The sequence below is a fragment of the Rhopalosiphum maidis genome, chromosome 4 (genome assembly GCF_003676215.2).
Source record: "Rhopalosiphum maidis isolate BTI-1 chromosome 4, ASM367621v3, whole genome shotgun sequence".
Lineage (NCBI taxonomy): Eukaryota > Metazoa > Arthropoda > Insecta > Hemiptera > Aphididae > Rhopalosiphum > Rhopalosiphum maidis.
Genome location: NC_040880.1, coordinates 49,352,964 through 49,374,345, shown reverse-complemented (window position 1 = coordinate 49,374,345; position 21,382 = coordinate 49,352,964). Strand labels below are relative to the sequence as shown.

Sequence of the window (21,382 nt, the reverse complement as noted above, 5' to 3'; positions counted from 1 at the left end):
TTTGTTCCGCCGTCACGCGTCTGTCAGAACATGGCGTTTGTATGTTTATTAATAAACATTGATGGAACTCCGTAAATAAGAGCCAAAATATTTACTATAGGTATTTCTGTACTTAATACTATGTATAAATGTATCATATTTAGGACGATTGTACATAATAATGAATACATACTTAGACTAATATTGCTGAATGAATAATATTATACACTTCGTTAATTACATTTCCAAACTATTTTATATTATTTTCTTATGAAAGTAAATGTTTACTTCATTAATTTCTTAAAAATAATATTATATTATACAATGTGTATTCGACGCAAATAAAGTGCTGAAATAACGGCTGTACAAAGAGTTAATTTATTCAAATAATTCTAAATTTTTTAATCAATGAGATAAGTCTATAAGAGTAATTTTACAAATGATGTTAAAACTTGGTAATGAATAATATTGTAACATTTTTTATTTTAAATTTGTAGTTGTATTATTATATAATGATAAAAGATACCCATGAGGTAACCCCTAAAAATAATAAACAATTAAGAGGACGTCTCACCCGCATGTGTTGTCTCCGTCTTACACACGTACGACATAGTAAATTTTCGTTGACCAGTTTCAATAGTGTGCTTTTTAGTTTTAATATTAGAGTGAATTGACCTATTATCAAACTTTTAGATAAGAAAATTATCTGTGTTCTCTCGTTGGCTTTTTACGATATTTTAATTTTTATGTGAATTATAATTATTTTTATATATTTAATAATTTCATACTCATAACTCACCTAAAAATTAAAATATCGTAAAAAGCCAACGAGAGAACACAGATATTTTTCTTACCTAAAAGTTTGATAATAGGTCAATTCACTCTAATATTAAAACTAAAAGCACACTATTGAAACTGGTGAACGAAAATTTACTATGTCGTACGTGTGTAAGACGGAGACAACACATGCGTGTGAGACATCTTCTTTACAGACCTTGATACATGTAATTAAATAAATTTTATTAATGAAAATGGGTCTCTGCGATTTTTAATGTTAACAGAGGACTTGGTACACAAGCAAATTTGTTTGTGTATATTTTGTACTAAAATCATATAATCTATTATAGAAAAAAAGATCATTTTTGATATTAACTCCGATCATCACAATACTATTGTATCTTCAAAAATAAACATAGGTACCTTTTTATAATCTTCTTCTTTTTCTCAGCTTACCGGTCCATTAAGGACCATTTCTGCCTTCAAGAGGTCTCGCCATCCATTTATCTGTTGTAAATCAACTCAAAGATTACATTATGGTCTATCTCTTTCAAGTCTGGTTATTACATCGATCCACCGGGTTCTTGGTCTTCCTAGCGGCCTTTTTTGTACATTTTCTCTACAAGTACTTTTTTATTAGTTGTCCATCTGCTCTCCAAGTATGTCCAAACCACTAGTCGTATATTCCTAATAAACGCTAAGATAATATATTTGATCTGTTGTACAATTTCTGTAATTCATTCTTCTTTCATAGGTATTCATTTCTTGGTTGAAACGTGGCCTATAGATGTTTCGGAGTATTTTTCTCTCAAATATCATTAATTTCCTTTCATTGCCTTTTGTTAAGGACTGTGGCTCGCAATCATATGTTATTATGGGGCGCAGGTAGTTATGATAGAGGCGAATTTTTTATGTCCATGAAAGTAATTTTGATTTTAGTAGTTTGACTATACTATATCACTATAATAACACCTGTTCCTACACGCCTTTTTATAATATTATAAATAATTTTTTTACAAAAAAACTATCTTTCGGTTACAATTGTTTTTTCCTAGACTTTTGTAATAGTTAAATTTTCCTTTAAAATCAAATTTGGAAGATAGAAATAAGTTATGGGTTCAATAATCTTTATGACCAATATAATTTTGAAACCACTGTTAGAAACTATTAATAATTTTGTAATTTTTCAAAAGACTATTTTGATAGTTTATATTAAATAAAATTTATCTAATATGTATCGTTATTTCTGTAAACACAATGATTTATTGTTATACTTTCATATGGTTAATAAAAAGTCTAAAATAATGATTTTTATAAAATACAATTTTAAAATAATAAATAATTTAAACATGTTCTGCAAGCAAAGATGTAAGTTTGTCATTTGTTCAAACATTGTGTACACCGAATTATTAAATGCTAGAATATAAAATGCAATATTTTACTAAAGATAATCAGCTCCATTATTTACTCGACATTTTTCGGTCAAATACGCTGAATAAATTTTCTATTAACTACTAAGTACTAAAATAGATATTTTCCACAGTAAAAAGGCCTTTGATAGCGAAAATTATGTTTAAAGCACAATATTATATTATGTTGATGAATTAATTAATGTTTTTCAGCTATATCCAATTGTTACGATATGCCCAAGCGAGGATCATACCTACGACAACTGCTTCAAAATGGACAGGTACTTCAAATACTATTTTTTCAATTTACTGATGGTATTATTAAATATTTTCTATGTCGTATGAAATTTGAAACATGTGTTATCTTCGTCTTACAAACGTAATTAACGACGTATATATTGTACATTTTCATCATGCGTTTAGCAGAATTAATTTTGTATTGATAATTTTAATGCGAGAATGATTATATTATGTATATATCTGTTACCAAACTTACGGTTAGAATATTATCTCTGTTTGTCGTTTATGTACTAACGATAAACATTTTCAAACGAACAATGATTATGTACTACTAAAACACTGCTGCACGTGCAAAATATTACGAATTTTAAAATGCTCATACTTGCTTCAAAATTAAAATACCTTAAAATTTCAACGTAACCTCACCTTCAAGTTTGATAATGAATAATGATGATAGGTAAATTAATTTTGATAACTATTAAGAAAGATAACATCACAAGATACCTAACCCGAACCCAAATCCTATGTTCTATACTTGCACGTTTGTAAGAAGGAGACAATATTATAATGTGGGGTTATAGCGTCCTTATAATATTATCATTTACTATATTTCGATCTAACGACTAACGAATATACAAATAACCATTAATATACAAATGGTGATATGTTATACATATAGAATATTATTAGGTAGGTACTTGGCAATTATTAGTTAACATCTACTAATTAGTATAATGTTTATTCGACGTTACGGTTGTTCTTTAAATATTTTTATTTTTTGTATTTACATTGACTACAATTTTTACCATTACCATATCGTATTATCATCAAATTGTCGCTGTAGTATATATCCCTTATTGTACTATAATGTACACCAACAAACTACTACACTAATAATTCCCAACAGCCCTGTAACGTGTTAAATATAAATAATGTACATATTATGGGTACTTAGTACTTACTACTTACTAATAAGTAATAATTAATAATTTATCGTTTTCTATACAACTGTATAATACAGCGAGACTAATATCTACAGTCTTCATACCTTAAATCGTTTTTCAAATAATAGCAGGTTTGTCATTTTTTTTCTGATTTAATTATTCCCGAAACAAACTAAGTAGGCACTTGGATTTAATAGCCATGTTATAATTAAAATAGTTTTCGAGTAAACCATTTTGATATTTTTTTACCCTATCATCAACGTCTGCAACGTTCCTACAGGTACCTGATAGTCGCAGTTTAACATATTCATTTAGATTTCAATTTTAAAATTGTCGAAACCCCCTCTCATAAGTATTCAAAATTTTATAGCATGTCTTTTTTTTTTTTACCATTTATTTTAAATAATAAAAAATATTGCTGTAATAGCGACATTTCTCTTATGCTGTTTTAATAAATTAGTCTGATTATTCGAACGATTCAATTCGTCGCATGCAAAAAATATTTCCCGTCGCCCGCGGCGGATTCTTTCAAAAACGAAAACGATTTTAATCACGAATAATTATATACTAATATAGTATAATAAATGCATTGTCGATTTATTCGCAAAAAAAATGGGACAACAGGATGTAAAATAGGAAATAATGACAGGATTGCACAGAGTTTAGAAACATCGGTAGGTTACCTATAATAACTATCCATAAACCGCATCTATATACTCGTCTAGCTCCCTCCCCTTCGGAATTTGATAGGTTGGATTTGTATTTATAATCGTTTTGTTTTCCATTGCAGCCTGTGCAAAGAGGACGCAGAAGAACGTCGTAAAATAGTCGAGGGCGCTGACGCATTGTTGAACCTGGCCGGCATCACCACCCGCCGTTTACGCAAACGTTCTTCGAGCGTCGAGTGCATCGATGCTAAACGAGAGTGCACAGACACCCTGCGACAGATGTACCTGAAGAAACAGTCGACGGACAACAACAACGAGCCCGCGTCGGTGATCATCGAACATCACAAGGACAAATTCAGATAAAACGCACCACGACCGCGGCGTTTAATGAAATATAGCCTACTCCGTTTAGCATTTTGTTGACTAGTTTATACGTAACACAGATTAAAATAGTTTATTTACTTTATTTATACTTGCAGAAAAGAAAGAACTTCTCCCTCCCGCCAGAAAATTAACTATTAAATTAATGAGAACAATAATGTTTAATGATTTACATCGTGCGGGTTAGTTAAAAAAAAATAATAATAAAAAAATAAATGTAAAAGGTATTTTTTGAAATGGTGATAGTTTTTTCTCTCGAGTAATATATTATGTATTGTTAATTGAACGTTTTTGTCTTCTTGCTCTTAGGAAGCACTGTGATAGTATTTTTTAAAAAATTAATAAATTTTTAATTGTTTTTTGGTACGACCAAACCATATTGATATTTTCGACAAAAAAAAAGAAAAATGCCAGGCTGTTCACCATATTTGTTAATATCTTTTTTTTGTTAAGTTTATTCTTATGATAAATATATAATTACATAATATATTAATATATTATATATTATTTTTTTTTTTTTTTATAACTTTATTTTCTCTTGATCGTTAGTAACTTATATCAAAATTATAAAAGAATTAGTTTTATGTGCTTCTATGAAGTATTTGTGTTCAGAGACAATCAACACAATTAATAATTTTCATTTCTATTACCTTCAAGAACTTCAAAATGAACAATAGTACATGTTTATACTTTTATAGTGAAGAATTTGGAGAAGTAATACATATGAGACCTCTCTCTCTGCTTTAAGCAACGCTACAATATGCAAATAAAAAAACCTGATACCTATATTAATACATTTTTACAAGTATTTACAAGATAATAGTCTTTTTCTTTTTTTGTATTTCTCTATTCTAATGAATTTTTTTCTTTATATTTCATAAAAAAAACTAATGTGTTATGTTAATAAAAGACATTAATATGAAGAAACACTTTCTTTATGAATATATAAAGTTTTATTGTTTTTTATGTATTTATTATTGTTTTTTTTTTAAAGATTTGTGTTTTTTTTTTTTAGTCAAACCTTAGTCTATTTATTTTTAAATAAATAAACTATTTGAAAAAATTATTTCACCAAAATTATGTTGTAGGTACTCAATTATTAAAAACTACAAAAACAGTCCTTTATAAGGAAAACTGTTTTCCTACATAAAGGCCATAGTATTTTTAGTAATTGTTTTGATTCAAAAATTTAGTCAATTGTAATTATAATAACATGCTACATTTTAATAATAAAAAAATAATAATAATAAAGCAATAAAAACAATATATTATCTAGAAAATTTAAAATGTTGATCTTTTTTTCCTCAATTGCACATTTTATTTGTAAATGAATAACATCTAAAAATGTTATATATATAAATTACTACCATTGAAATTATTAATATTTGTGTTTGAACTGTTCGTAAGTATCAAAGAATAATTTTCTGCACATAAACTTGGCTTTTAATTTGGAACAAAGTAAAAATATACCTGTAAAAAAAAGAAATGACCATATTTTTTATTATTTTAAATATAATAACATTTTGATAATATTACCAGATAATTTCCTGTGAATGCTATAAATTTCTTCAGGTGGAGGTGCTAATCGTTGATGTAGAATTATTGGTAATAGTGACTGGATACGTTTAGTAGAATTCTGAGAGCCAAAATCATACTCTCCATCATACTGAAACACTTCTCCCATAATCATTACCATATCAACATGAGCTTCCTCCATTGCCTTTGATTCATATCCTGTTAAAAATCCCATTTCTTTGGAAAAATTCAGAACTAGTTCACGATTGTTGTCTGCTGCTGCCTTGATGATTCTTAAATAATCACTTAAAAACTTTTGATCAAAAGAACGAGTTGCTCCGAAATCCAATAAAATCAACTGAAATAAAAAACAATTTAGTTTCTTCATTTAATATTATATTTTAGAAATGAACAATAATAATAATAATAATTATTATTATTATAATTATAATTGAAATCACCAACAAAATATAAAATTAATTATGATACTAATTTACCTGTTTAGTCCTTTCATTATAAAAAAAATTGGCCCAATTTGGATCAGTTTGCATGTATGCAAATTCAAAAAGCTCTTTAAGGCACAGTTGTAATACTAAAAAACACAAATTGTTACGGGTTTCCTGATCCATGTAATCACATTTGTCCAATGGAATTCCCTCAATTAATTCCGATGTAAATATCCGTTTGGTACTAACTTCATCTAATATAAAAACATCTTTTAAGTAATGTATATCATATAGGCTTGTAGTTTATATAACATATTGAAGTTATACATTTTAATTTATAAATTATTTTAATCAGGTTAAAGGCAATTTACAAAAAAAATATAATGTTGTAAGACTTACCGATGACTTTTGGTACATAATAATCATTATAAGGTTCCAATAACTCTCTGAATTTTCTTGTACATTCTGCCTCTCTAATGTAATCTACTTCATTAGACAGTTCTTTGTTAGCCACTTTAACAATATTATCTATAAACATGCCTTCTGGAAACATATTCCACACTTTCATAACACCGACCAAATTATCAATATCACTCTTTATACTATCAGCAACACCAGGATATTGAACTTTGACTGCAACTCTAGTTCCATCTTTAATGGTAGCTTCATGTACTTGACCAATAGATGCAGCTGCAAAAGGCTTCAAGTTAAAAGTGTTGAAACGTTCTTTCCAATTAGTACCCAATTCTTTAGCTAATACTTTCTAAATATAGAAAAAAAAATTAAATAAAAATTTTGGAAAGTAATAACAAAAATTAATTAATTATTACTTCTAATTGCCAAGTTGGCATAAAATCTGCTGATTGGCGCACTCTTTCAAATGCTTTCTGCAACTGTGGACTTAATAAATTGTTATCTTGAATGCTAAGAATTTGACCAATTTTTAAAGCAGCACCTAGAAAATAATAAAAATCAAATATACTAATATATCCATGAAAATAATAATATTTAAAAATCGTATGATAATATTAACAAACCTCGAACTTCGCATAATGTATTAGCAATACGTTCAGCATTTTCTGGAGATATAAATGCACTTTCCATGTAACCACCATCCTCTTTTAAGGTGGATTTGCTCATTCCTAGTGTACGTTTTGTCACTTCTGTAACAGCTCCAATACCTATTCCAGCTGCAAGTCCACCAAATGACAACATTCGACCAATATGTGAAGATGGTACAGTTCTCTGTTTTGCAGAACCACTTAACTAAAAATTGTTTTCAGAATTTAGTTTTATACTCTTATACAATTCTAAGAAATTCTAAACAACCTGTTGTTTTGGTTTTGTGTTTTTGCTAACAGTTGGTTTACGTTTTTCTTTAATTTCATTTTTACTTTTATCAGTTGCACTTTGTTTTGATTCGTTTCCATTACTACTATAAAACAATTTTTGTCCAATAATATTAGATTCAAGTGGATCAATAATCAAATCTCTAGTGCAAGATCCATAGAAACAATGTTTTTTCAATACATCACTCGGAACCTTAAATGGTCCGCTTAATGCTTGACCTTCATTAGGAATTTGATCAAGAGGTGCAATATCTACTAGATTAGGTTGTATAGTTTCTTCAGACTGATTATTTTGCTGGACTATAAACAAATATATAGAATTAGTAATGTTTATTTGAACTTTAGTATTAATAACTTACGTGTCATAATGATGACATTTCGCAGACCTTCAAATACCATAGCTGATCTTTCAGAAACTTCTTTTGCGATGTTTTCTGGCTATAAAAGAAAAATAATTATGAATATAAATCAACACACAAATAAAAATATATTGCTTAAAGATAAAATATAGTCATGATCTAAAAATACATGTTTTTAGTTGCTTACAATAACTCAATATTAATTGACCATATCAAAGACCTTAACAAGAGCCAATAATTTTAAAGTTGACAAAAGATGAAAATATAATACTCAAAAAAGAAATTATTCAACACATAATAAATCATTAATAAACCTGGATAGAAACAGTAAATTATTATTTTACTAAAGACTACTTAAATACTGCATTACTATTTACTGCAGCAATATATTAATTGAGTAATCTAAAAAGTTTAAAGTGGTAAAGTTAAGCTATGCTTGTGATGGATTAGGGAAAAACTGGATCAATATTCTGTATGATTAGCAAAATGGGAATGTTTATCATGTTTTTAATTGTTATCGGTCCATACTATAATGTCACAACATACCTGTATAATACATAAAATTAAACTATACCGGTTTAATGTTTTATTATTAAATTTTTTATTCTTGGTCAATCTAATCTATATTATTAGCACGGGTAATGAAGTCTATAAATTATTGGTATACACAGAGTATACCTAAAATATTCACTATCATCTATTATAAATTATAGAAATTGCATTGCATTACTTTTAATTTAGCTGCTCCAAGCCTGTCGGCAAATTGAACTGTAGTATCTTTAAATGCAGTTGTAATGCTACAGTTTTTCATATTCCTTTTGCATACAAGTTCGTTGGCCTTAAATATTTCCTCCAACACCATTTGCGCACCTCTGAACACCCTTGTTGCATCTGTACCTCTTGAAGCCGACATCGTTAATAAAGATTTGTGACTACTGTGCAATTCTATTTGTTTTTAATATATATACACATCAATAATGAGTATTAATTAATATTATAGTTAGTAGGATTTGCTTTACTTATGATTCACAGTTATGTATCATTAAATAAAATAAATAGTTCCTTAGCTTACAAAGAAAGAAATTAAATTGCTAAGGTAAAAGTGAATACCATAACTATAATTACAAAATATACCTATAGATAAATATTACTCAAGATGTTGACAGAATATTATGTCGACCGAGAAGGCAAGAAGATACTAGATAGTGTTTATCTACCCATAAATCATTATCTCAGATAACAGTAGTATTCGTTATCAATTAACTTTGATAAGCCTAATGTATTATGTGTATTACTATGATTTATTATTCAACCTTGAAAAAGATTAATTATTTAAATTTAAACGAAACTAAAAAAATAAAATCCAAAAAAAATGTCAAAAATTAATTAATGTACTAAAAGGTTATATAGTGGTAGGTTAGACGTAATTTACGTACAAATAAAAAATATTTAGGCCTAAATTTTTTTATCTGTTTGTATAAAATATCCCCGGTACAAACAATTTTAAAAATGGGACACATTTTACAATGACCCGAATTAATTCATCAGAATTCGGAACATGATTTCAATGTGAGATGCAATTTCTTCGATACTGTCTATTCAAATACTTCTTACAAAAATGTGTAAATACCTATATACCGGGCAATGGCTACTAACCACCACCAACTGTATCCAATATTGGCACCTATACTAATTTATTATACATACCTACATAATACATAAGGCACGTCATAACTCATAAGATGATAAGAATATTATTATCCTAACCATTTGTCGGTCTATGGATTCGAAATCGTTGTTTCAAGGCAACATAGTAATACGGCCGAAATGTTCAAATATGTATAAAATATTATTTAATGTAGGTGCGTCTTCAAAACGCACTTGTCATAATATTATTACAGAATGTAAATCAGTTTTTTTTATCAACTGTTTATGACTTTTTAAATTGTAGTAGGTAAAATACCTATATTATAATAAACAAATATTCATTCAAAAAATATAATAAAAAAAAACTTTTGGAAGGTGGTCACCTATACTTATCGCTTTGATCATCACTCATCGACATACCTAACTCAATAAATATTACGCCCCTAAAAAGTAATATTGTATATTATTGTCGATTGATATACCTGTCCGGACGTCCATTATTTCGGCACTTGGTTTTAAAAAAAATTAAACATTTGATCATATGGTGTAACTTCAAATATTTAAAATATTTTACTTTGATAATATAGTATAATAATATTAAGTTCAATACCGCAAGCAAACGAACCAATAACATTATTGGATATTAATAATTTAATACTTTTAGTAATAAACAGGTACTCATAAGCGTTTAGAATTTCACGGGAATAATGCGACAAGTATACGATTTTTAGAAGATTGAAATAATATAATATCATAAAAATATATTATTCTGTTGTAACCATTAAAGTATATTAAACACGCCCAAATAATAATATATTATATTGTTCTTCGAGTAATAATTTTACTCGGTTGTCCGTCGTACCGCAGCAGTCAGCGTGAGCGCGTGATAAGTACTTGCTGTACAGTACTATAAACCTACAGCATACTTACGAGGACGGGCGTATACTTCGGAATGAAATAACAATATACAATTTTAAGGATTATTAAGACCAGTATAGACGGTGGTAACTGGTAATGATTTTTTAGTTGTCGTGGTGTCTTACGTTTGTAAATTGCGCAAGGCCTCGCAAATCACTGCGTATTAAGACGACGGCGGCCGCACCAGTACGGGATGACAACTCGCACTGCATACAGCATATGGGCCGCCTTGGTGTACTGGACGGGCAAAGTGGCCGGGGTTTTGGTGTTGGCCGAGACCGCCGCGGACCGCCGCCAGTTCACGGCCACTGCGGCGTCGACCGGCGGATGGCGGTTAGCCGGCACCCGTGCGTGGAACGCGGTCTGCCTGGCGGCCGTGGCGCATCGGATCGTCGTGGAAACGTGGCCCGTCACGGCGCAGGCCATCACGCACTTGCCACAGGCCTCGTGCTACGACACCGTGTGCGGTGGCGTGTGGTGCGTGTACGCGTGCGTGTACTACGCGGTCGCCTGGCTCGACAGGACGTCGGAGATCTGCGCGTTGGTGGCGGCCGTCACGTGGCGCCGGCAGTCCACGGTCGAATGCTTGAACTCGGCCGCGTCCGGTTACTTGGATGACAACGACGACGGCGGCGACGGTGGCAGCGGCAGTGGCGATGGCGACAGTGCCGGAAAACCGTCGGTGGTCAGTATGCCGTGGCACGCGTATCTGATCGTGGCGTTTCCGGTCGCACAGTTTGCGATGGCCGCGAACGTGATATCGTCCGGTCACCACGGCGTGTGGCGCACCGTTATGATCGCGGTGGCCGCGGTGGCCAGTTGTGCGCCGGTCGCCGCACACGGCACCGCGGCCGCCCTGCTGGTCGTGGCTAACAACAGCATGCGGTCGGTCAACTGCAGGATAACTCACCTGTTGCCGGTCGGGCAGCTGCGTCGCGTCCGATCCTCCGGCGACCGCCTTAGCGCCAACCGTGCCGACGACGCCGACGACGAAAACTGTCGGCAACGCGACGTCATCGCGCAGCTGGCCCGCAGACACTGGCGGATCACCGGGCTGGTGACGGGCGGCGTGTGCGGCGCTTACGGCGTCGATCTCATGGCGGCCGTCCTGCTGGCCGCCGTTCGCGTCACGTACGTGGCCATATCGGTGTTCCATCGGCTGACCGACGATTCGGACGCGCGGACCAACATGTCGCCGGCTGTCGTCGTGCAGTTGATAGCGTGGTTCGGACAGTTTACGTATTTGGCGTACACGTGCGACGAGCTGGCCGCCCAAGTATTTGCATATATATACACATTATAATGTATTATCATTTATCATATTATATTTTAATATTTATTTTCTCGTAAAACCGTCAGTTTTGAATTAAATTCACTGAATTGTAAAAGTATAAAAAAAAAAAAAAACCACGAAGCATACGAGTCATAGTTATAATGTATTAAATACCTATATATAATTAGAGGCCTCCTCCGTTTCTGCTCGCTTCACCCCCCTGGCGTCCCCAAGACCCCTCTATTTGATTATTTAAGTTTAATATCTATAAATTAAAATATTCACTATGAAAAAATGTTTTAACATATGTTAATATGATGAATAGGTAACAAATAAGTAGAAAGTAGACGGTGAGTAAGGCTGAGAAATTGGGTTTTAATGCGTTATAGTTTTTTTGTTTCAACCGTTTTAAGTGAAAAATATATTATATTATAGCAAAATTACCTGATTATTTTAATGATAGTTTTTGGAAAATTCAACTTCTTAGTGCATCTTTTAAACTAGAACATCTATCACAATTTATTTTTAAAGCGAACGTAAATTGTAGTACAAAATTATCATAAAATCCAGTACATCCATATAAAAATACATAGTGGCCAAATATGTTTTCATATAGTTAGGTAATACTCCATCATTTCTCTTAGTTCTTAACGTCCATCCATGTAAAACATATCATATTAATATTTATAATATAATAAAAATAAATAATCATTTAAATTCTATTGATTTTAATGAGATTATATGAAATTTATAAATAAAGATTAAACTATTCAAGTATATTAATTAAATTATGATGTGTGATTAGATAATATAACTATTCATAATATTATTTACATAAGTTTTTAGTAAAACAATAATAAATAAATATAAATTTTATAAAATTGATATAATATGAAAAACCACCTAATGTTCTATTAAAATTAAATACAATAATTAATTGTGTACCTATTAAAAATTAAAAATTTTTTTTTTTTTTCTATTAAATAGTCAAGTGAAATGTTTGACAATTTAAATACACTGTTGTTGGATATTTTCAAAGAAAGTCGACTATCCGGAGAACCATACATAAGTAAAATGCAAGAGATTGAAGCGGTGAGTGTAGGTATAATAAGATAAAGGTAACAATATAAAGTATAATCTAAACAGCTATACCTACTATGTTACTACCTATAGTACTATAGATATAATCCATAACATTATCTTAAACCGTTCGAAATCTACAAATACAGCGTGTACACAGAATATAGGTTTTTCAAAAAAATGGTTTTTGATGAATTTGGTAATAAATTTTTGGTTTATCGAAATTATTATTGTTTTAAAATATTAAGAGAAGGTTCTTTATAGATTCTATACTGCATAGCATAGAAGTCTAACAAACACTCTATACTCTAAAAAAGACGTAAAATTAGTTTTGTATTGAAAAATCGATCAAAAGGTGGAAAACAAATTGACATTTTATACTTTTATATATGTTTATATAAATTGTTTCGCACACTCAACTAATCGTGAATGTGATGTTTCAAAATTAAATTCTTACTTTTTCACCCCATCAACGCATTTATGGGGTGATATGGGGAATAGATTTCCTCCCTCCTTCCACTTTTTTTTTAAAATCAGTTGTAAGCATTATACACTATGGGTACTTATAAATTATAAGTTATAATGTTATAAAAATGCTTTGCGTGAAGTAACTGAAGTTAAATGTAACAGCACTAAACAACTATTTCATAACCTCCTCCTCCTCCTCCTCAATAAAATTATTTATACGCGGGCCGTTGTTCCGCACCTACCAGATTATTCAAAATAATTTTATCATCTCTTTTAAATTAAATGTAGTTATCATCAAGTATATGTGCTTATATTGTCCATTATTATATTACCTCGAATCTTGATTATACTGTTATCAATAAATACAATTTATAATAACTTATGTAAGTATATTATGCTACCTAGCAGGGGCGGAGTGGGAACCAAATCCAGGCCAGAAGTTTAAAATATATCCAGGCCACCTACCAAAAATTTTTTGTATTTACCTATTTCAAAACTATTATACAAGTAGATTTTACTTCATTACTACTTTCAGTATTTTAAAAGTATTTCAATTACTATTTTGCTATTTCTTTTAACTTCTGTCTTCTAACGCATTATATTAATATATCACTCATACCTGAAAGTCTGAAAAATTAAATTAGTAAGTATATATACTTTAATAGTTAAAACCAATGAACTATTAATAATTATATATTGTGTTTTAATGGTTTAAGTATAGTAGGTATAAGGTAATAAGTAATACATAAATTATAAACAATAAAATAAAAAAGATTTATACATTTATAATAATAATTTAGATAATAGCTTAGATTTTTCACTAACTGCATTTATGATAATATTATTATCTATTTCCATGAGAATTTTATTTTCAATGGCCATTAACATAAAAGACTCAAGGTGTTCATTGGTTATTGAATTTCTCAACAGGTTTTTTAAATACTTCAATGTTGAAAACGACCTTTCACAAGCAATTTGAGTAACAGGGAGGGTTAAAATGTATTGATATGCTATAGTTAATGTCGGGTAAGCATTTGCAAATAAATTATATTTAACTAAAACATTATAACAACATATTACACAGTTTTTACAAGACTTGTTACACGGTTTCACGGTTTCCAGGCCATCTGGAAAATTCCCATTTCCAGACCGGCCACTCCGCCCCTGCTACCTAGTTATACAATATAAATTAAAATCAAATTTTTAATTACACTATAATAAAACAGTAAGTAATAAGTAATAAAAAAATTAATATAAACTGTTAGTATTCAGTTATTTTAAAATCAATAAATTATTTGAAGTTTGAAATTAAGAATTTTTAAATAATTAACAAAATTAATAACGCAATATTTACTAATTTTTAATAATTTATACTTATATCATAATCTTAAGAAGGTATATACACAGTGATAAATATATTTTTAAATTTAAATCCATGATTATTATCTTACAACTGTCAAGTAACGTTAGATGTTACACAGACACACAGTAACTAAAATAAAGATTAAAACAATAAATTATTTATATAATATTATTATTATAATATATTTATTACATTTTAGTTATAATAGCTAAAAGTTTCAATTTTTATAATAGGTATACTTGGCGAAACAATACAAATAGTTAGAATTTCATTCTAGCAGTGGATACAAAATACATCATTACTATGTAATAGTAATTACTAATTAGTGTATACGACATAACATTAAATAACAAGAATAAATTAATATTGTTACTTGACACTTGTAACATCACGTTTGGTTGTTTGACGTTTGTATAAAACACTATAGTTTGTATTACGGTATTAGGGTTATTGCAAGTTGCAACTTTTAATCATTTGAAAAATCAAATTTGTTCGTATCGCATCTACGATTTTTTTTAGTGAATGGCACTTCTGTCTTAAAATTTGAGGACGGTTTCTGGTTGAAAATTTAGTTTAAATTAATAATTAGTTCTTTTAGAAAGCCAAAAATAAAAAATGTCCATTAGGTACCTACTTTTTTAAATAATTGAAAAGATAACAAAAAAAGAAGATAAAATTGGATTTTTCACACAAAAAATAGTTTTTGACTAAATAAAAGATTTTGCTATTTTTGTATTATTCAAAAATTACCTATAATCACTGTAGACTTTTCAAAAAATATTTACAACAATAATATATTTAATATTAATATTTTTTAGACATAGTAGATATAATTAAAAACACTTATTTAAAAAAAAGGTAGTATAATATTTAACATATAATATTATAAAATTATTTATGATACTTTGCACTAACGCCACTAACTCAAATGTTCTGTCAACAGGTGCAAGAGTTCATGCGTCAAGTAGTAGCACGCAAAGTCATCGTACACGCATTTGGAGGTCTAATAACGTTAAATCTATCTCTCATAACCACGGTATAATATAATAATAATCTATTATAATTACACACAAAGACAATAATACTAGGTTGTAGGTACCTACTTACCTACGTCATAGGCGTAAATTTGCTTTGTTAAAAGGGGGGGGGGACTAAAATTATAAACATAGAACAGGCTCAATTATTTTAATTTTATTACAAATTTATAATTCAAAATTCATACATGAAGCTTAAATGTTCACATAACATTTATCTATCGGATATTCTCATCAAGAATTACGTTTCACATTTTATAATTTTCTCTCATAAATAACTTTAAATTTCTTGAAAATCTTAAAAAAATGTAGTGGGGCTAAGCCCCCTAAATCCCTCTAATTTACGCCTATGACCTACAAAGTTTTTTGAGAGAATGCAACTCGCTTGCGCATACATATGACACGAAGCTCATCCGAGCGGTCTCTAGGGCCTAAGCTAAATTCACGCATCGTGTGTAAAAAGTACAAACTTTTCAAAAAATATGGGTTTTTTACTAAAAACAAATAGTGTTTGTGGAAATATCTCGCTTTGTACTGGTCGTACGAAAAAAAATTCAGAGAAGACAATTATCTAGAAATTTATTGTAGTATTTATACGAGTAGTTTGCAACTTACACATGGTTACATATTTTTCAATTTTTGAGCTGGATACAACTTATTTTTTGTATTTCGCGTAATACCACACCCACTTTGGAGGGGGGGAGTCAAAAGCTATTTATTGACAGTTGAAATTTTCGATTTTTCTAAGTTTTTTTTAAAATTTATACAAGGTTTATTATAAGTTGTACTTATCATAGTAAAAAAACCGAAAATCAAAAAAATTTTTGTTTATAAACATTTAAAGTTCAAATGTTTACGAATAAATATATCAAAATCACGAAATTTTGAAGTTGAAAATTCATAAAATTGTTGTTTTATACCTAAGATTGAAAAACCCAGCACAAAATTTTGTTTAACTTTTTCTTCTAATAACTGTAAAAAAAAATTCTAGCGTCAATATAGAAAACATTTTATGAGTGTATGAAATTTAATTTCTTACGAAATCGCGTAAAATAACGATATATTACAATTTAAATATAAGTAAATAATATAATATATCCTAGACTGACAAATCATTTTTGTTCAGAATCGTTTTTCGTTTACAATGATACGCCTATCATTGCATTCAAATTTAACACATCAATTATACTGACCAAGATACTCTATATCTCTACTATGCAGCAGAGCGATACCCACTTCTTGCCCACCCTTTTTTTAATCGAATTTTCGTAAGGTTAATCCTAGCAATCACGATGCAGATTATGTGTACATGATAAATAGGTAACACTAATTTTAACAGTAGCACAGTCTTTCAATATTTGTGACATTTCTAAAATAAGCGTGTGTGATTTATACCATAATAAAACCACGTTACAAGATTTCCATAAGGACTCTGTTTTCAATTTTCGGCCTCGACGCTGGCCGTCATTAGTACGGGCGTCAGATGTTGCTCTGAATAGTGCCAGATTAATATTTTGGGCCGCTACTGATCGAATAGGCCTTGTAGATAGGCGTGATTACTGGCCGTATAACTGTGAAGCGATTAAAAAATTAAACCACAAAAATAATTTTCATAGGTACTGAATATAATATTTTTATAAAACAATATTCGTAAATCGTACGGAACAAACATTATAGGTATAGGTACTAAAAAGATCATATACGTATTATGTGGGACACATGCCGAAGATACGTGATGCAGCTAGAAGATAAATTACATCGTATACCAGTGCTTGAATTGTGGGTGGACGTGAGGGGACGGAGTCCGCCTTCTTTATTTTTATTTTTTAGTATATCCCTTTTATTTATTTGAAACGAAACGCTGGAAATGAAACATTTGCTGTAGTGAATTTGTAAATCATCAGTTTTTTCTGATGCAAAATATACCTATAACCTATAACCATAATATTTGTACATTTGTATCGATTATGAAAAAAAAAATTGGTTAATAATAATAATGGGTAATTAATATAATCAATCGTTAGGCTGCGGCGACCACACCTAGACCTTTTTTCTATGTGACCGCTGCGATCCTAGATATTGTGAACGTTACTATTTTTCACTTTTATTATAATGATATATAAAATAGAAAATGTCAAATCTATGAGTGTTTTTTTCAACAAATTTTACACTAATTCACTTAACTAGGTGTTTATAAATAATAAACTTAACTAAATTAACGTGGATATATGTATTACTAAAAAAGATCTTGTATAATAAACAATTATTATCCGTTACAATTTTACAAACACTACAAAAAAAAAAATTACGTTTTCGTAATGCGTACAATGTTTCGAACAGATTCGTATGTCATTCAACGACATCACAGCCACCGAATAATCGGATCAGAATCGAATCGCACGCGTTGTCAGATCATTACAGCGGTATACGAGACGGGCAGCTCAAACGAGAGCGGTACACCCGTAACGCGGAACTCTGACGAGTCACTGGAACTGTGCCATATGCTCGCTAGATCCGACGTACGCGCGACTTGTCATTTCTGCGGAACGTAACCCGCCGTAGCTCTGCGCATATGTCGACAATGAAGATAACGCACAGGGAAATGGAGTTTTACGAATATACATTCTGTTTGGGAAACTTACTTGAACACTTACGAATAACGTATTCCTACGAATGACTGTTTATCGCATAAGTGGCATAACACGGAAACAGAAAAAATAAAATATGCATTAACGCAAATATTTAATACAGATGTGACGATCAGTGTTCGCGCAAACGCAACAAATCCAACCACTGACGCACTGCCCGGACGGTATCAGAATTATATTATAGGCCACTACGGAACAAGGCCAAGGTAGAATTTTGTTTGTGCATACCAGAGCTTGAGCTAAGGAAATGTTAGAGCTGCGAATAGGTATGAATAAAATCACTATTTAATAATATGAGTACAAGCAATGTATGTACAGGCAACATAATATGTTAAAGTTTAAAAAATATAGATACCAGATGCCTTCCCTAATCGCGCAAGTCTGCACGGGGTGGGTCTTGCTACGACGGAGGACAGACAGTGAATGTCAATGCTAGTCGTTTCGCCGGGCCTTTTATACCCGGTGTTCTGTGACAGATAACAAGAAACCGTAGAAACCCCAATAGTGCAATCGTCAATAAACGCACAATTTAAATAAAAGTTATTATAAGAATAAGATAATAATAATAATAAAAATATTAATATTAATAATAATAATAAGATTAGGAATAAGAATAATAAAAAGGAAAAGAAGGATCTAGAACTTTATCCGTGCGTCCCCCCCACCGAATCGAAAAATTCCCCTTCTCAAGACAAAAAATTAAAAGTTAAAATATTAAACAGTTATTTATTATGTACAAACTTTTCATGGGATTTTAAGACTTTTCCAAAGTTTTTTCCAACCCTTTCTTTTGATATTCGCGTAGTTTGCGTCTTTTGAAAGCCGTGGGTATTACCTACGATTTTTTCGCCGTTTGCGTTCGTAGTGGTTGCGATCGCAGTAACGAGTACGACTGCCGACGACAGTCCCCCGGACGTTTTTCTTCGTTTTTTTTATTTTCACATGATCGCGGACGCCGATCGATGTACGTGATATTTATTCTATTGTTATTGCTTAAATGTACACGTACATAATATACGTTTGATTCGAAGCCCGTATTGTTGATGTACAATATTGTTTTTTTTATTCAATAAATTGCGACAATTGCGTTATATATTTATATTATTTTTGTTGTTCTCGGTATAGCTAAACATTTACGTCATATCTTCAACCACGGGTTGTGCTGTATACCATAAAAGCGTTTATCGACGACGTTTGTGTCGCACAATACTGTACTCATGTACATGGGTGTATTTATGTAATAAATAATAATACATGATAAGTTTTTGTAGGTGTATTGATGAGTTATTAATAACATGTTATGTATCTTTATAAATCGTAATTTAAATTATAATGTTATTGGATGACGTGTAATAAATAAATAAATGTTTCTTTATTTTAAAATATTTTTATACGATAAATTTAATGATTTTTGGGGATTATGGGTGGCTGAAGGTGATGTGGGGGGGTTTGCTTCGCAGTCCGCATAGTAATGTGATATTGAATTTTGTGTGGAACGCTCGTTCATCCAACATCCACTGAGTCCCCCTTCTAGTTTTTTTCCAAATCAAGCACTGTCGTATACTGTTACCAAATAAGGAAGAATTCAAGAATTAGTCTTTGAATCAAAAATGTAAACAAATACAATATACATAAATACATAATACATACTTATGTACAACACGTTACTTTACAACTACCCAACTCGCTGATCAGCATCCAAATGAAAAAAACATAATATATACCTGTCGGTATGTCAAGCATAAAACGAATGCATACTTATAGTATTATTGTATATTCATTATTTTGTAAGATGAACACTTTATATTAAACTTTGTATGCCGAAAAACGGTTATACTTTTACATAATAAAAAAAATTAAATTACCTTATTGCAGATAAGATCTACAATTTTTGTTTAAAATTTTTTCTCGTAAACAACCAGTATAAAACATTAAGCGAAATATTTCCCTAGTTGCTACTAATTTATTTGTACCTATTTACTTTATAGTAGAAAAATCACGATTCTGTGAAAGTTTACACGTTGTGGGCTTTATAGCACAAATGCACAATACACAAAAACAATAACTATATTTATATTATACAGTGAGTTCCGCTTAATGTGATCACTGGTATTTAGATTCAACCATTTATTGGAATCAAAATTAAAAATCCCAAACCAGATCTTATGTTACTACTAATGTTAAATGAACCTTTTATTAGAATCACCCAGTATGTACCTAACGGATAATTGAATCATTTTTAAGAACATTTTTTTCGTTTTAATGGTATTTCAAACTTTCACTAAAAAGAAACATTCTTGTTTTGAAAAAGTTAAAAGGAGCTATTCAAAAATATGCCGAAAACAATACTTTTCAGTTGTTCCAAAAGTTATAGATACAATGTACATTGTACATACATTATTATTTATTTAATTTTAAATAATTAAAAATCATGTATATGTATATTATATTGAGTATGGATTTTAATTTCTGGCTATTATGAAAACGAAATTATTAAATTCTCAAGTACAATAAAAAAATAGCTAGTTTCTTTATTTTATTTTAATTTAATTTTTAACATACCTATAAATATAAACTTATTAATAAAAAAAAATGTTTTATGGAATCAACCGGTTAATAAAATCAAAATGATCTGAACCAATGTGATCAGTGATCACATTAAGCGGAACTTACTGTATTAAATAAGATAGGTACATATTTCATTGCCTATATGTTATAGTTATATTCATTTTTTTTATTATTATTAGATCATTGGAGTCACATTAACATATTTTATTGTTTTATTGCAATTTGAATCATCACACAGTAGTACCGTATATAATGGTACACACATGATTCAATGAGAAAAATAGTTTTTCAAGAATGTATTTAAGATACACACTGT

The 21,382-nt window shown here is 30.2% G+C and overlaps 3 protein-coding genes across 5 annotated transcripts in view; 2 read left to right on the top strand and 1 right to left on the bottom strand.

The window, feature by feature from the left end:
• Nucleotides 1-4,836, top strand: part of LOC113557189 (forkhead box protein N3-like) — a 43,726-nt gene extending 38,890 nt beyond the window's left edge. For 2 of the 3 annotated variants that reach the window (XM_026962554.1, XM_026962555.1), the window contains 2 exons: nt 2,379-2,446; nt 4,140-4,836. In XM_026962554.1, the coding sequence (XP_026818355.1) occupies nt 2,379-2,446; nt 4,140-4,380 (309 nt within the window). In that variant the 3' untranslated portion in view covers nt 4,381-4,836. Of the gene's footprint in view, nt 1-2,378; nt 2,447-4,139 lie in introns of those variants that run through there. The other variant, XM_026962556.1, reaches the window with a different exon arrangement.
• Nucleotides 4,837-5,698: 862 nt separating this feature from the next.
• On the bottom strand, nt 5,699-9,245 carry LOC113556815 (atypical kinase COQ8B, mitochondrial). Its single transcript, XM_026961976.1, has 9 exons — nt 8,798-9,245; nt 8,068-8,146; nt 7,689-8,008; nt 7,397-7,625; nt 7,190-7,314; nt 6,759-7,122; nt 6,411-6,613; nt 5,935-6,271; nt 5,699-5,868 (listed from the first exon to the last, which is right to left on the bottom strand). The coding sequence occupies exons 1-9, from the start codon at nt 8,978-8,980 to the stop codon at nt 5,777-5,779; spliced, it is 1,932 nt and encodes a 643-aa protein (XP_026817777.1). The 5' UTR covers nt 8,981-9,245; the 3' UTR covers nt 5,699-5,776.
• Nucleotides 9,246-11,472: 2,227 nt separating this feature from the next.
• LOC113558186 lies at nt 11,473-21,341 on the top strand. The gene is made up of 3 exons (XM_026963689.1): nt 11,473-11,908; nt 12,893-12,997; nt 21,246-21,341. Exons 1-3 carry the CDS (start codon nt 11,513-11,515, stop codon nt 21,339-21,341), a joined length of 597 nt encoding a protein of 198 aa, XP_026819490.1. The 5' UTR covers nt 11,473-11,512.
• Nucleotides 21,342-21,382: the final 41 nt, after the last annotated feature.

Coding starts and splice junctions, on each gene's coding strand:
- LOC113558186 (XM_026963689.1), top strand. CDS start 11,513: ATGCGGTCGGTCAACTGCAGGATAACTCACCTGTTGCCGGTCGGGCAG. Junction 11,909..12,892: donor GCGACGAGCTGGCCGCCCAA/GTATTTGCATAT, acceptor TCTATTAAATAG/TCAAGTGAAATGTTTGACAA. Junction 12,998..21,245: donor AAATGCAAGAGATTGAAGCG/GTGAGTGTAGGT, acceptor TATTATTATTAG/ATCATTGGAGTCACATTAAC.
- LOC113556815 (XM_026961976.1), bottom strand. CDS start 8,980: ATGTCGGCTTCAAGAGGTACAGATGCAACAAGGGTGTTCAGAGGTGCG. Junction 6,614..6,758: donor TTATGTACCAAAAGTCATCG/GTAAGTCTTACA, acceptor TTTTTATATTAG/ATGAAGTTAGTACCAAACGG. Junction 6,272..6,410: donor ATAATGAAAGGACTAAACAG/GTAAATTAGTAT, acceptor TTTTTATTTCAG/TTGATTTTATTGGATTTCGG.